At 52.2% G+C, this 15,135-nt stretch overlaps 1 protein-coding gene across 1 annotated transcript in view; it reads right to left on the bottom strand.

The window, feature by feature from the left end:
• Nucleotides 1-14,741, bottom strand: part of TKTL1 (transketolase like 1) — a 29,934-nt gene extending 15,193 nt beyond the window's left edge. Inside the window, exons 1-5 of the mRNA XM_045872222.2 lie at nucleotides 14,549-14,741; nucleotides 6,935-7,052; nucleotides 2,607-2,704; nucleotides 1,494-1,685; nucleotides 1,283-1,410 (exon numbers count right to left, since the gene is read on the bottom strand). Of these exons, the coding sequence (XP_045728178.1) occupies nucleotides 1,283-1,410; nucleotides 1,494-1,685; nucleotides 2,607-2,704; nucleotides 6,935-7,052; nucleotides 14,549-14,685 (673 nt within the window). The 5' untranslated portion in view covers nucleotides 14,686-14,741. The remainder of the gene's footprint in view (nucleotides 1-1,282; nucleotides 1,411-1,493; nucleotides 1,686-2,606; nucleotides 2,705-6,934; nucleotides 7,053-14,548) is intronic.
• Nucleotides 14,742-15,135: the final 394 nt, after the last annotated feature.

Genomic DNA, 15,135 nt, shown 5'->3' with positions numbered 1-15,135 from the left:
AGAGGCTCCTGAGTAGGGCCACTGGCCCATATACTGGTGAATGGAGTGGAGTGTGTGGGAGATGAGCCTGGAGAGACAGGCAGGGTGGACCATGGAAAATCCTGTGGGTATAAAGAGTTTGAGTTTTGTCAGAAGCAAGACAGGAAACCACTGAGGAATTTGGAGTGGGGAGGTGACTGATCAGATCTTAAATGTAGAAAGATCACCACAGTGCCTGTGTGGAGACTGGACTGGGGAGACTATAATTAAGGAGAGACGACATGGGTCTGAGCACAGGAGATGGATGGAGAGCAGTGAGCAGGTCTGAGATATACTTACTGTAGGAGCAGAATCCATTAGAACTGATGACAGACTGGATTTGCATGTAGGGGGCACATAAGGGAGAGGTGAAGGCAAAGATAATACCCAGAATTCTCCCAGGAGCAAATTGGTCAAGTGGTCATTTACTGAACTGGGGATACCACAGTTAAGACTGTTATCTTAAGGGGGCACCTGGGTGGCTCAGTCGTTAAGCGTCTGCCTTTGGCTCAGGTCATGATCCCAGGGTCCTGGGATCGAGCCCCACATCGGGCTCCCCGCTCCATGGGAAGCCTGCTTCTCCCCCGCTCCCACTCCCCCTGCTTGTGTTCCCTCTCTCGCGGTCTGTGTCAAATAAAATCTTAAAAAAAAAAAAAAGACTATTTTAGAGAGGAGTCACAGAACAGTTTTATTCTAAAGCACTGATATTAAAACACACCAGCAATCACACCCTTTGCAACTCTTTATACTTGAAATGAATAATTTCAGGTGTCAGCTTTGAAATCTGCAAGAAGACTTTCAAAACGCCCTTCCTTCCCTGAGCCCCAGTTCCACAGGTACCTTTCCCAGAGGTGCTGCTTCACTAGCTCCCTACGTGTCCCCCCAGACAGCGCAGGCAAGGGTGCATGTATGCATGCCCTTACCTGCATACCTGTTCGTGCACATAGTAGCACTCTTTCTCACTCTGCACTCCTGTGCAGATCACTCTCCGCCAGTTCTCTAACTGATGGACTACCCTCCTAGCCACTCCCTCCTGCACAAAGAAAACCATTGCTCACTTGCTGGGGGTCTGGGCTTCCCCTCCAATCCTAATCAGACCTGCTATCTATGAGGGCCAAGCAAGAGCCTCCAGCACATATTACAGGCATAATCACTGAGCACAAAGCCAGTTTGTCTGCCTTGCCATCCTGAGCCTCCTTCTGCCACATCGTTATGCAGACAGATGTTTTTAATAACCCTAAGCAGAAAGGAAACATTTGCTTACTTGGAATGCCCCGGCCCTTGAAGGTCTTGGCAACTACAGCACTGGGCTTGTTCCTCACTTGACTTGCCTGCCAGAACACCTGGCACAGGGCCTCCACATCACGGCCATCCACCACGTAAGTATTCCACCTGTCAACCCAGGAGAATGCCAGATTACAACGTGAAGGGGGGATTAGACAGAAAGAAGATGACATAAAATAGGACACAGTTACCCAAAGGCTTCACAGCGTTTCTGATAGACATCTATGCAGTGCTCAACGGGCAAGGCACCACTGTGGCCCAGGCGGTTCACGTCGAAGATGGCCACAAGATTGTCCAGATTGTAGTGGGAAGCAAAAGCCAATGCCTCCCAGACGGAGCCTTCAGAGGACTCGCCATCTCCCATGAGGCAGAACACGCGGTAGCTGCAGCAAGCCAAGAAAGGTCAAGACTGTGCTTAGGGATCTTCTGGGTCACTCAAACAAATATATTTCATGGAGAGAAACAAAGGGACAGACTGAAACGGTTGCTTCACATCATTAAGTTCCTAAGACTATTTCCATTGTCAATTCTGTCCAAACTTGACAGCTAAGGAAACACAGCTTTAAAAACTTGGGCCTCACAAGATGGACTTCACCTTTGGCTAGTTTTCTCATTCTAGCGTTCTTCTGCCATTTCTCTGGGATCCATAAACGAGGGGATGGGGAGAAAGTAGCCCCCTTAAACACCCAAATGACCTTTTAAATACACAGGTTTTCTCAGTAAGCTTCGTTTTAAGCACTGCCATCTTCTATTTCTCATCTTACAAATTTATTTACAATAATCATAACAATCAAAACATTCTACCTCAGGAGCATATGTGCTGTTGTAAATGGTAAACCTCTCCGCAACAAAAGCACACAAATGTTAATAATACCAATAAAACAACCCATACCCCACAAAAATGCTGCAAAATTTTAAAAAAATGTATTAACCACAGGATAGGAACTAATAGAGCAATAATGAGAAATGAAAAAGCCACTGTAGAAAATGAACTCTTTGATTATTAACATATAGGGGTCCCTAATGCAAATGCACCAGCTACTCACTCTATAATGAAGCTCACGGAGATGCAAAATAAAAAGCTGTCTTAGAAAATAATAGAAATAAACCAGTTTCTACACTGCAGAACCCAACCAGAGAAGCTAGAACAGTTTCCAAAAACATGATTTCTTTACTGCTTGAACACTTGGTAGTCTGAACTTTCAAAACAATTACCATCTTCCCAAACTAATAAACCATAAATAAAGCCAAAGTGCCCGAGGGATGGGGTGGAAACAAATAAGCAGTTACTCGGTGTGTCTTACCTTGCTTTGTCAAAGTACTTGCCAGTATATGCCATCCCGCAAGCGGCCCCCAGTCCTTGCCCGAGCCATCCAGTTGCCACATCAACAAATGAAAGTCTCTGTAAGAGAAGGGACCAAATGAACCTAGATGCACAGGCTGCTCTTTTGAATGGCCTCTCCCACCCTTTAGAGTATCTATCTCTTTACCACACTTACATGCACCCCAAGTCTCATCAACATCACCAAGACAAGGGGAGCCATAGTAATCCAAGTTCAATTGAACCCGTGGGAACATACAAAAAAAGGACAGTCTCTCTCCACACAGCAGCCTAAACAGAGCCCAGGAGCAAAGGAGGAAATGTAAGCATGAGCCTTGCCATTCATTTTCATAAGATCTTTTATTATCTAGTCATGCACAAACCAGATGTTCAATCTTTTTGGAGAATGTGGGTTCTTAAACAGAAACCAGAAACACTGAAGATGATTACAATTTCCCTGGTTTGTAACTCAGGTCAAATGGGATTTCAGAAGTGGTCATCTAGAAGTGCCAGAAATAAATCACTACACCACTACTCTTCCTCTCCCCTCCTCCTCTGTGTCTATGCGCAAGCTATCTTTATCCCATGGAGAAAAAAATACCCTCTGGGTGCCATAAGGCAGTGCCAAAGGTCCCAAGCTTCCAAAGACACACTGAGCTTATTCAATGCTTTCACTGCCACTACCTTGTAGTCGTCACAAACGTCTTCTGTCACTGCAGCGACCTCCAAACTTCCCCCCCATAGCTCTTCTCAACACAACCATCAGGGGGAGCCTGTTAAAACCTGTCCACTCAGGCGCCTGGGTGGCTCAGTCGGTTAAGCGACTGCCTTGGGCTCAGGTCATGATCCTGGAGTCCCGGGATCGAGTCCTGCATCGGGCTCCCTGCTCGGCAGGGAGTCTGCTTCTCCCTCTGACCCTCCCCCCCCTCATGTGCTGTCTCTCTCATTCTCTGTCTCAAATAAATAAAATCTTTAAAAAAAACCAACCAAACAAACCTGTCCACTCATCACCATGCAGAGAGAACGATCCAAGGTCTCTCCATCTCCTGCCACGTAGAGCCCAAGTTCTTGCACCAGCCTGTCCACTCCAGCCCCCATCTGACATGCTGGTTATCTAGGTTTCTTGTCTGACCCTTCCCACCAATGTCAGCTCCATTCAAGCAAAGAATTAGGTGGTGTTGCTACCAAAGATGGGCCAATAGTACTTGTTAGTCTCATCCCTCTCCTGTCCTGCTCCACCCTACCCCTCTGCTCCTCCCAGGGCTCTTAACCTTCTCGAGCTTTTCTTCACACGCTTTGTGCCCCCCGAGACTCCCTCTGTTTTGTATCTCTACCCTGGTAAAACCATACCACTGAAGCTCTTCCACCCCATGGTTCCTAGCCTTACTCCCATAATAAGGTCTGGCCCCCAGTTGCCTTGTGTGCCCTTGGACTGAGCCTGGGCTCTGCATCCAGACCAACTCTGCTTCCCCCTGGCTTTAAAGCGGGCGGGGTGTGTGTGTGTAAATGAGCCCACTTCTTCAAGGCTTCTTCATTTTATGGGTATGACGAAGAGTCCCCCTCAGGCAGAGGCAGCAGGAGGCTGTAGAACTGATTGAGAAGATTGGCAGACACCAGCATGATGCCTGGCACTGTGGAAGTACTCCCACAGGAGTTCCCTTTTCTTCTCTAAGGACCCTTATGCTGGGTGTAGGGGCATACACTCACAATTTAGGGGGGGGCAAGAGCTACAATAAAAATGCATACTAGGGGGCGCCTGGGTGGCTCAGTCGTTGAGCGTCTGCCTTCGGCTCAGGTCATGATCCCAGAGTCCTGGGATCGAGCCCCACATCGGGCTCCCTGCTCTGTGGGAAGCCTGCTTCTCCCTCTCCCACTCCCCCTGCTTGTGTTCCCTCTCTCTCGCTGTCTCTGTCAAATAAAATCTTTAAAAAAAAAAAAAAATGCATACTAGGTGCTATGTCCACTCAGAAAAGACTTCTCCCTCAGATGATAGTTCTCACCTTTGTTCTGGCACAAAGAACAAGTTTACAAAAAAGCCTTCGGGTTTCTTCCCTGGCCTCCTTGACTGGAGAAAACGAGCTGATAAATCAAAAACAAAGGCCTAGTGGGGAGAATTGGGGGATCCCAAGACCCTCCTCACAAGCCTTCACAGTACTTCACAGTCAGCAATATCAATACTGCCAGGCCTTAACGGTGAGCCTCCTAATGCAGTTGTTTGTGTTGGACGTTCACGCCCCAGAAGCACCAGTTGTGAAAACCTTGGCTCCTTCACTGTAGCAAGTCCACTTATTCCATTCTCACAGCCAATGCCATGATGGACTATGCTCCTATGTGTTTTCTCCTTCCTTCCAATTTTATCTGCTTCTTAATCTGATGAATATATAAGTTCTGGCAGCTAACAGTGCCCAGCCTGCTACTGCACACCAGAAAGCCTCTTTATCGCTCTCAGGCCAATGACCATGAATACGATAGCAGCAGTTATGGGATACTCTAGCCATCTTACCATTTTTTAAACCAGAGATTTGAATGCTCATACTGTGTTTCTACATCTACATTTGTTCAATTTTTATTGTGAAGGAAGGTCAAGCTTATAAAAAATTTTTGAGAATAGTACAATGAAGTCCCATATATTCTTCACCTAGATTCACTGCTAATAGACCATTTTTGCTTCATCTTGCTCTTTTTACACACACAGTCATAAATTTTGGTTTATTTTTTTGATAAACCTCATTTGAGATTACATTTCAGACACCAAGACATGGTCAAAATTATGACCCCAGATACTTCGGCCACACCCATATTCTGACTTTATTCTTTTTTTTTTTTTTTTTAAATAGGCTCCATGCCCAGTGTGGAGCCCAACATGGGCCTTGAACTCACGACCATGAGATCAAGACCTGAGCTGAGATCAAGAGTCAAGACAGTCAACTGATTGAGCCACCTAGGCACCCTCTGTCTTTATTCTTTAAACTAATTCCCACTGCCCAGATCTGGGATTTGTTTGTACATGGTACTCTACCAGTTGAATTTTAAACGTTTTGCTTAGGACACAGCAAACTTTCAGATAGCATCAAAAGAACTGCACATTCTTGGGGCGCCTGGGTGGCTCAGTCGTTAAGCGTCTGCCTTCGGCTCAGGTCACGATCCCAGGGTCCTGGATCGAGCCCCATATATCAGGCTCCCTGCTCAGTGGGAAGCCTGCCTCTCCCTTTCCCACTCCCCCTGCTTGTGTTTCCTCTCTTGCTGTGTCTGTCATATAAATAAAATCTTAAAAAACAACAAAAAACCCTGCACATTCTTCTAGATTGACCTTACTTTTAACATCACTCCTCTTTCCTGTTCCCCAAAGTCATGCACTACCTGGTACTATACTTAGTATAATGAGAAAGACCCCCATTGTGTCAGGTTAGATCTACAGAAATATGAAAAATAAAGGTTATTGACAGGTAGACTATCTCTCCGAATTAAGCTCAATTTTCCTTGAGCTCAAGCAAGTCAGATCCACTGCTGCCCACCTCTACCCAGGTGGCAGAGTATTGGGACACGACCCTATCAAGGGGGGGCTTTAGTGCTAGGTGGGATAAGGCAGGGGACCGACAAAGGAAAGGAAGGGTGGCAAGTTGCCATAAGTCATCCTTCCCACCACTGTAGTCCTTGCTAGAACACTTTAAACAAAGATTTTATACAAGAGGTGGGGGGGGCTTTGGGTGGTGATTAGGTCACAAGAGCAGAACCCTCACAAATAGGATTAGTACCCTTATAAAAGAGGGCCTAGAAAGACTACTTTCCCTTCTCCTATGTGAGGATATAATAAAAAATCTGCAACCAGGAAGAAGACTCTCACCAGAATGTGACCATGTGACCCTGACCTTGGACTTTCAGTCTGCAGAACTGTTAGAAATAAATTTCTATTGTTTATAAGCCACCCAATCTGTGGTTATTTTGTTATAGCAGACTAAACAGACTAAGACATGAGGCAAAGAAATAATAACCAAAAAGACAAACAGAACCCATTTCAGGCCTGATTACCAGACAGTGGCTTTTAAAATCATTTTAAAAAGCAAGCATCTGGGGTACCTGGGTGGCTTAGTTGGTTAAGCCACTGCCTTCGGCTCAGGTCATGATCCCGGAGTCCCTGGATCGAGTCCCGCATTGGGCTCCCTGCTCAGCGGGGAGCCTGCTTCTCCCTCTGACCCTCCCCCCCCTCATGCTCTATCTCATTCTCTCTCTCAAATAAATAAATAAAACTTAAAAAAAATAAAATAAAAAAGCAACCATCCGAGCAGGCCCTGGGCTCCTGTGTGGGCTTACCTTGGAGAGAATGAAACGGTCATTGTCTACGTTCTCCGGATCATCCTGTTTGTATCTCATGATGTGGAAAAACAGCACGGACATGATCTCAGCAGCACTGCTGGAGGATGTAGGGTGGCTTAAAGACAGACATAGCACAGGTCATTTCTCACAGGTAAATTACTCACCAGGGACACGGTGCATGCGGAGACTTTTAGTACATAAGCTCCTCAGACTGGAAGCAGCAGTCATTTCTCCCAGGCATGGAAGAATCCAGCCAAGGAAAAGGGATGCAGGGCCCCTGCCTCCCAAGTTCACGGCTTTTAAGGATGCTGTAAAGCTCAGGAACTTCATAACCTCTCTGGGAAGAGCAAGACCTCCAAGAACCCCCCCCCCCCAATTAACGGAGCACCTGTATACTTGGGGCAAGTTCACCTAGTGATTCTGTAAACACTTGAGTATTGTTTAATTTGTTTGAAATCATCTGTGATATTATTAAACACAAACACCATAAAGCAGAAATAAACCCATATGTATATGAGAAACTAATATTTGACAAGGGAGTCAAGAATACTCAATGGAGAAAGTACAGTCTCTTTAATAAATGGTGCTGCAAAAATTGGATATTCACATGTGAAAACATGAAACTAGAAATCCAACCTCACACCACTCACAGAAATTAACTTGAAATAAATTAAGACGCCTAGAAGAAAGCAGGAAAAAAACCTCCTTGACATGGGTCCTCATACTCATTTTTTTTGGATAGGACAACTAAACCACAAGCAACAAAATAAAAAATAAACAAGTGGGACTACATCAAACTAAAAAACTTTTTTTAAAAAGATTTTATTTCTGGGGTGCCTGGGTGGCTCAGTCGTTAAGTGTCTGCCTTTGGTTCAGGTCATGATCCCAGGGTCCTGGGACTGAGCCCCGCATCAGGCTCCCTGCTTGGCGGGGAGCCTGCTTCTCCCTCTCCCACTCTCCCTGCTTGTGTTCCCTCTCTCACTGTGTCTCTTCCTGTCAAATAAATAAGATCTTTAAAAAACAAAGATTTTATTTCTTTATCGTCAGAGAAAGAGAGAGAGCGCACAAGCAGGAGGAGGGGCAGGCAGGCAGAGGGAAAGGGAGAAGCAGACTCCCCGCCAAGCAAAGATCCCGACGTGGGACTCGATCCCAGGCCCCCGGGGATCATGACCTGAGCTGAAGGCAGACGCTTAACGACTGAGCCACCCAGACGCCCCAAGAGTTATCTCTTTTTGTTATCATTTGCTCATTTGTTATCAAATGATGGCCAAATTTGGGGCAAAAGGGAATCCTCCTGCACTATTGGTGGGATTGTAAATTGGTGCAACTGCTATGGAAACCAGTGTGGAGGATCCTCATGAAATTAAAAAAAAACTACGATCCAGCAATTCCATCTCTGGGAATATATCTGAAGGAAATGAAAACACCATGTCAAAGAGATATCTGCACCCTCATGTTCATAGCAGCATTATTTATAATAATCAAAACATGGGAATAACCAAAATATCCATTAACATAGATGGATGAAAATGTGGCACATATATACAATGCAATATTAATCTGCCATAAAAAGAGAGAAATCTTAAAAAGAGGGAAATCTTGCCATTTGTGACAACGTGGACAGATCTTGAGAGCATTATGCTAAGTGAAATAAGTTGACAGAGAAAGACAAATACTGGATGACCTCACTTACATACATGTGGGATCTAAAAACAAAACGACCTCCAAGGTGGAAGGTGGTCAAAAGGTGCAAATGTGCGATCCTAAGTACCAGATATGTAATATACAACATGACTATAGCTAACCCTGCTATAGAGTATATTTGAAAGACAGTAGACCCTAAGCATTCGCATTAAAAGGAAAAAAAAATTTCCTTTTTGTATGTATAGATGTATGTTAACTAAACTTACTGTGATAATCATTTCATGAGCTATATAAATCAAATCACCATGCTGTATACCTTAAACTCAGAGTGCTGTATGTCAATTACATCTCAATAAAGCCAGAAAATTAAAAAAAAAAAAAAAAACACCACCACGAGGAGCCCATAAAATGATCATCTTTTAGAAAGAGAATGGTGGCCAGCGAAGTTTCTCATGGCGGAATAACTGGAGGTCCTTACTGAATGCCAAAATAACAGTTGCTCGTAGAAGGCAGCTGACATGGGAGTCCAGTCAGTCCCTCTTTAATTCAGGAGGGAAGAGGGGACAGGACAGGAACAAAACCAACTTCCCAGAGCCCCTGCAACTTTCAGAAAAGATTTTAAGGTCCAGCTCATGTATGTTAACAATCTCCTTTCAAAGTTCAATGAAAAAATGGAGACTTAAACCTCTTGCCTTTCAGTTATTCCCTAAGTGGATGATGAGGTTTTAAAAATTGTTTGATACCTTAAAAATATAAATAAAAATTGCTAAATATACCTTAAAAAACACAAGCCGTAATTAATTTTGAAAGTGAAAGGAGCAAAATAGAAGTGTAAAAAAAAAATCCAAAATATGCAGGTGTTAAATTCATCTAGACTGTACTTTTAACGTTATAGCTCAGGATGAAAAACAAGATTTTAAAAGAGAAATACCATGCAAAATATTTTATTCCACGAACACAAATTAGAAATCATTAAAAACTGGAAAATCCACACATTTGTGGACATTAAGCACCACACTCTTAACCAATGCATCAAAGAAAAAAACAAGAGAAATTAGAAAATACTTAAGAGAAAAATGGAAATAGAAACACAGCACACCAAACTTTACGGAATACAACAAAAGCAGTGCTAAGACAAATTAAGAGTTGTGAATACCTACATTAAAAAAATTAAGATCTCAAATCAAAACCCTAATTTTACAACCTAAGAACTAGGAAAAGTAAACCCAAAGCTACCAGTAGAATAATAAAAGGTAGAACAGAAATAGAGACCAAGAAACCCATAGGAAAAAAAAAAAATCAAGAAAAACGAAGGCTGGTTTAGAAAAGATAAAATTAACAAATCTTTCCGCTAGACTAAAAATGAAAAAATTTAGTTTTTAAATGTACTAAAATAGATTTAAAATAACTTTTAAAAAGTTGACAGAAAAAGAGCGTTTGAAAGCACGCGCATGCACAAGCAGGGGGAAGTGGCAGGCAGAGGAAAAGAGAGAAGCAGGCTCCCCGCTGATCAGGGAGCCCGATGTGGGGCTCGATTCCAGGGCACTGGGATTATGACCTGAGCCAAAGAAAGGCAGACAACTTAACCGACTGATCCACCCAAGCGCCCCATGAAATTACTGATTTTATTTCAGAAACGAAAGGACAATACTACCAACTGTGCAGAAATAAAAACTACACAGCACCGTGAAGAACTCTATGCCAATAAATCGGTTAGCCCACAAGAAGTTTCTGGGCACCTGGGTGGCTCAATAAGTTAAACATCTGCACCTCAGTTCATGATTTTAGGGTCCCAAGATCGAGCCCCACAACGGCCTCCCGGCTCAACAAGGAGTCTACTTCTGTCATGCCCCTCCGCCTACCCCGCCCCCGCGTGCTCGTGCTTCTCCGCCTGCACCCCCCTCCGTCTGCCCCCTGCGCTCGTTGTTCTCCGCCTGGCCCTCCGCGCCTCGTGCACCTCCGCCTGCGCCATGCGCTCGTACTTCTCCGTCGGCGCCCCTCGTGCTCGAGCTTCTCCGTCCGCCCCTCCTCCTGCCCCCCCCCCCCCCGCGCGCTCGTGCTTCTCCGTCGGCACCCTCCCCCGACCCCCGTGCACTCGTATTTCTGTCTGCCTCTCCGCACCTCGTGCACCTCCGCCTTCCCCATGCGCTCGTGCTTCTCCGCTTGCCCCCGCTGCGCGCTCGTGCTTCTCCGTCGTGCCCCTCCGCGCCTCGTGCTTCTCCGTCAGCACCCTGCCTTGCGCTCGTGCTTCTCCGCCTGCCTCCCCCACGTGCTCGTGCTTCTCCGTCGTGCCCCTCCGCCTGACCCCCACCACGCGGGCTCGTGCTTCTCCGCCGTGCCCCTGCACCTGCCTCCCCGCTCATGCTTCTTCGTCGTGCCCCTCCGCCTGCCCCCCCTCCGCGCCTCGAGCTTCACCGTCGTGCTCCCCTCCGCGCCTCGTGCTTCTCCGTCAGCACCCCGCCTTGCGCTTGTGCTTCTCTGCCGGCCCCCCCCCGCGCGTTCGTGCTTCACCGTCGTGCCCCCCCTCCGCGCCTCGTGCTTCTCCGTCAGCACCCCGCCTTGCGCTTGTGCTTCTCCGCCGGCCCCCCCCCGCGCGTTCGTGCTTCACCGTCGTGCCCCCCCTCCGCGCCTCGTGCTTCTCCGTCAGCACCCCGCCTTGCGCTTGTGCTTCTCCGCCGGCCCCCCCCCGCGCGTTCGTGCTTCACCGTCGTGCCCCCCCTCCGCGCCTCGTGCTTCTCCGTCAGCACCCCGCCTTGCGCTTGTGCTTCTCCGCCGGCCCCCCCCCCCGCGCGTTCGTGCTTCACCGTCGTGCCCCCCCTCCGCGCCTCGTGCTTCTCCGCCGGCCCCCCACCCCGTGCGTTCGTGCTTCTCCGCCTGCCTCCCCCCACGTGCTCGTGCTTTTCCGCCTGCCCCCCCCGCTGCGCGCTCGTGCTTCTCCGTCGTGCCCCTCCGCGCCTCGTGCTTCTCCGCCTGCCCCCCCCCCGCGCCTCGAGCTTCTCCGCCGGCCCCCCCCTGCGCACTCGAGCTTCACCGTCGTGCCCCCCCTCCGCGCCTCGTGCTTCTCCGTCAGCACCCCGCCTCGCGCTCGTGCTTCTCCGTCAGCACCCCGCCTCGCGCTCGTGCTTCTCCGCCGGCCCCCCCTCCGCGCGCTCGAGCCTCACCGTCGTGCCCCCCCTCCGCGCCTCGTGCTTCTCCGTCAGCACCCCGCCTTGCGCTTGTGCTTCTCCGCCGGCCCCCCCCCGCGCGTTCGTGCTTCACCGTCGTGCCCCCCCTCCGCGCCTCGTGCTTCTCCGTCAGCACCCCGCCTTGCGCTTGTGCTTCTCCGCCGGCCCCCCCCCCGCGCGTTCGTGCTTCACCGTCGTGCCCCCCCTCCGCGCCTCGTGCTTCTCCGCCGGCCCCCCACCCCGTGCGTTCGTGCTTCTCCGCCTGCCTCCCCCCACGTGCTCGTGCTTTTCCGCCTGCCCCCCCCGCTGCGCGCTCGTGCTTCTCCGTCGTGCCCCTCCGCGCCTCGTGCTTCTCCGCCTGCCCCCCCCCCGCGCCTCGAGCTTCTCCGCCGGCCCCCCCCTGCGCACTCGAGCTTCACCGTCGTGCCCCCCCTCCGCGCCTCGTGCTTCTCCGTCAGCACCCCGCCTCGCGCTCGTGCTTCTCCGTCAGCACCCCGCCTCGCGCTCGTGCTTCTCCGCCGGCCCCCCCTCCGCGCGCTCGAGCCTCACCGTCGTGCCCCCCCTCCGCGCCTCGTGCTTCTCCGTCAGCACCCCGCCTCGCGCTCGTGCTTCTCCGCCGGCCCCCCCGCCTCGCGCTCGTGCTTCTCCGCCGGCCCCCCCTCCGCGCGCTCGAGCCTCACCGTCGTGCCCCCCCTCCGCGCCTCGTGCTTCTCCGTCAGCACCCCGCCTCGCGCTTCTCCGCCGGCCCCCCCTCCGCGCGCTCGAGCTTCACCGTCGTGCCCCCCCTCCGCGCCTCGTGCTTCTCCGTCGTGCACCCCCCCCGCGCCTCGTGCTTCTCCGTCAGCACCCCGCCTTGCGCTCGTGCTTCTCCGCCAGCACCCCGCCTTGCGCTCGTGCTTCTCCGCCGGCGCCCCCCTCCGCGCCTCGAGCTTCACCGTCGTGCCCCCCCTCCGCGCCTCGTGCTTCTCCGCCGGCCCCCCACCCCGTGCGTTCGTGCTTCTCCGCCTGCCTCCCCCCACGTGCTCGTGCTTTTCCGCCTGCCCCCCCCGCTGCGCGCTCGTGCTTCTCCGTCGTGCCCCTCCGCGCCTCGTGCTTCTCCGCCTGCCCCCCCCCCCCGCGCCTCGAGCTTCTCCGCCGGCCCCCCCCTGCGCACTCGAGCTTCACCGTCGTGCCCCCCCTCCGCGCCTCGTGCTTCTCCGTCAGCACCCCGCCTCGCGCTCGTGCTTCTCCGTCAGCACCCCGCCTCACGCTCGTGCTTCTCCGCCGGCCCCCCCTCCGCGCGCTCGAGCCTCACCGTCGTGCCCCCCCTCCGCGCCTCGTGCTTCTCCGTCAGCACCCCGCCTCGCGCTCGTGCTTCTCCGCCGGCCCCCCCGCCTCGCGCTCGTGCTTCTCCGCCGGCCCCCCCTCCGCGCGCTCGAGCCTCACCGTCGTGCCCCCCCTCCGCGCCTCGTGCTTCTCCGTCAGCACCCCGCCTCGCGCTTCTCCGCCGGCCCCCCCTCCGCGCGCTCGAGCTTCACCGTCGTGCCCCCCCTCCGCGCCTCGTGCTTCTCCGTCGTGCACCCCCCCCGCGCCTCGTGCTTCTCCGTCAGCACCCCGCCTTGCGCTCGTGCTTCTCCGCCAGCACCCCGCCTTGCGCTCGTGCTTCTCCGCCGGCGCCCCCCTCCGCGCCTCGAGCTTCACCGTCGTGCCCCCCCTCCGCGCCTCGTGCTTCTGTCAGCACCCCGCCTTGCGCTCGTGCTTCTCCGCCGGCCCCCCCCGCGCGTTCGTGCTTCTCCGCCGGCCCCCCCTCCGCGCGCTCGAGCTTCTCCGCCTACCCCCCCTCCGCGCCTCGAGCTTCACCGTCGTGCCCCCCCTCCGCGCCTCGTGCTTCTCCGGCAGCACCCCGCCTTGTTCTCGAGCTTCTCCGTCTGCCCTCCCCCCCCGCACTGCGCACACGCTCTCAAAATCTTTAAAAACAAAAAAACCTTGAAATACGAAAAAGACCAAGTTTCTAGAAACAAAATTCAAGAAGGCAGAACGAGGAAGAAATAGAAAATGTGGGGCTCAAATTCATGATCCTGAGATCAAGAATCAAAAGCTCTACCCACCGAGCCAGCCAGGGGCCTCAGAAATTCTAACTACACCCGTAACTAATGAGGATCTCGAGTCAGTAGTCAAAAACCTCTCTGCCGAAGGAAAACTCTCGACCTGACGGTGAATCCTACCAAATACCTAGAAAATTAACATCAATCCTTCTCAAACTCTTCCCAAAAACTTGAAGTGAACCGAATCATGGTGAGGCTAGCGCTGCCCTCGCACTAAAGCCACACAAGCCCCCTACAACAAAGCTTACATTAAATAAAAATACTGGATCAGAAGTCCTCAACAAAACCCTGACTAGAAAGTCTCCTTTTCTCCACTTCTTACTCGCCCCCAGTTTTCTGTTACACTCCCCAAACCGGGATCGGGACGCTGGCATCGAGGGCAACAGCTCCCAGGTAAAGTCCCGGCCACGCACCCCGCTCCAGCGCCAGCCTGGCCGCGAGCCCCCGGACTTATCCCCGCTTGCCCACGCACATTCCGGGCTCCTCCCTGGTAAGTGCGGGGAGGCCCTGAGGGTCAGGGCCGCCAGCTTCGCCGCTGCATAGCAGCGACGGGAAGGCCCCCCCCCCCCCCCGGGCACGCCATCTGCTCCCCCACGGCCCCAAACGGGGCCTCTACAACCGAGCCCGCCCAGCCCCCCGAGGGTTCCCTTCACCTCAGGCTTCTGTTGCCGCCAGGCCGGCTGCTCAAGGCCACGAGGAATTGGACGACGGAACCTTACCCGAAGCTCGAAGCACACGTGGCCCTGATAGAATGGATGCGCAGGCGATTGGCCATGTCCCGCAGCACCTGGACTGTCTTCGCATCAGGCTTGGCTTCCTCGGCGGCCGCCGCGGTGCTAGGATTGGCGTCTGCCATCACTACCACCCCGTCGGTGTCTGAGGAGCGAATGCCGCAGGGTGTGCGAGGTAGGGCTTTATAGCTCCCTCGTGCGGGGCTGTGCAGATCCCTCCGCGCGGCGTGGTGCGGCTCCCTCGTGCGTTGCTGCGCAGATCCCTCCGCGCGGCGTGGTGCGGCTCCCTCGTGCGTTGCTGCGCAGATCCCTCCGCGCGGCGTGGTGCGGCTCCCTCGTGCGTTGCTGCGCAGATCCCTCCGCGCGGCGTGGTGCGGCTCCCTCGTGCGTTGCTGCGCAGATCCCTCCGCGCGGCGTGGTGCGGCTCCCTCGTGCGGTGCTGCGCAGATCCCTCCGCGCGGCGTGGTGCGGCTCCCTCGTGCGGTGCTGTGCAGATCCCTCCGCTCAGAGCTCCCTCCGCGCAACGTTCCCTCCGCTAAATGGGTTTTTGAACACTTGTCCTTAGCGTGTGGGAC

Source organism: Mirounga angustirostris, unplaced genomic scaffold (genome assembly GCF_029215605.1).
Source record: "Mirounga angustirostris isolate CCGP_5_RB_7025 unplaced genomic scaffold, mMirAng1.0.hap1 SCAF_11, whole genome shotgun sequence".
Classification (NCBI taxonomy): domain Eukaryota; kingdom Metazoa; phylum Chordata; class Mammalia; order Carnivora; family Phocidae; genus Mirounga; species Mirounga angustirostris.
Note: the sequence above shows the minus strand (reverse complement) of the source record. Positions and strands in the feature narration are given on the sequence as shown.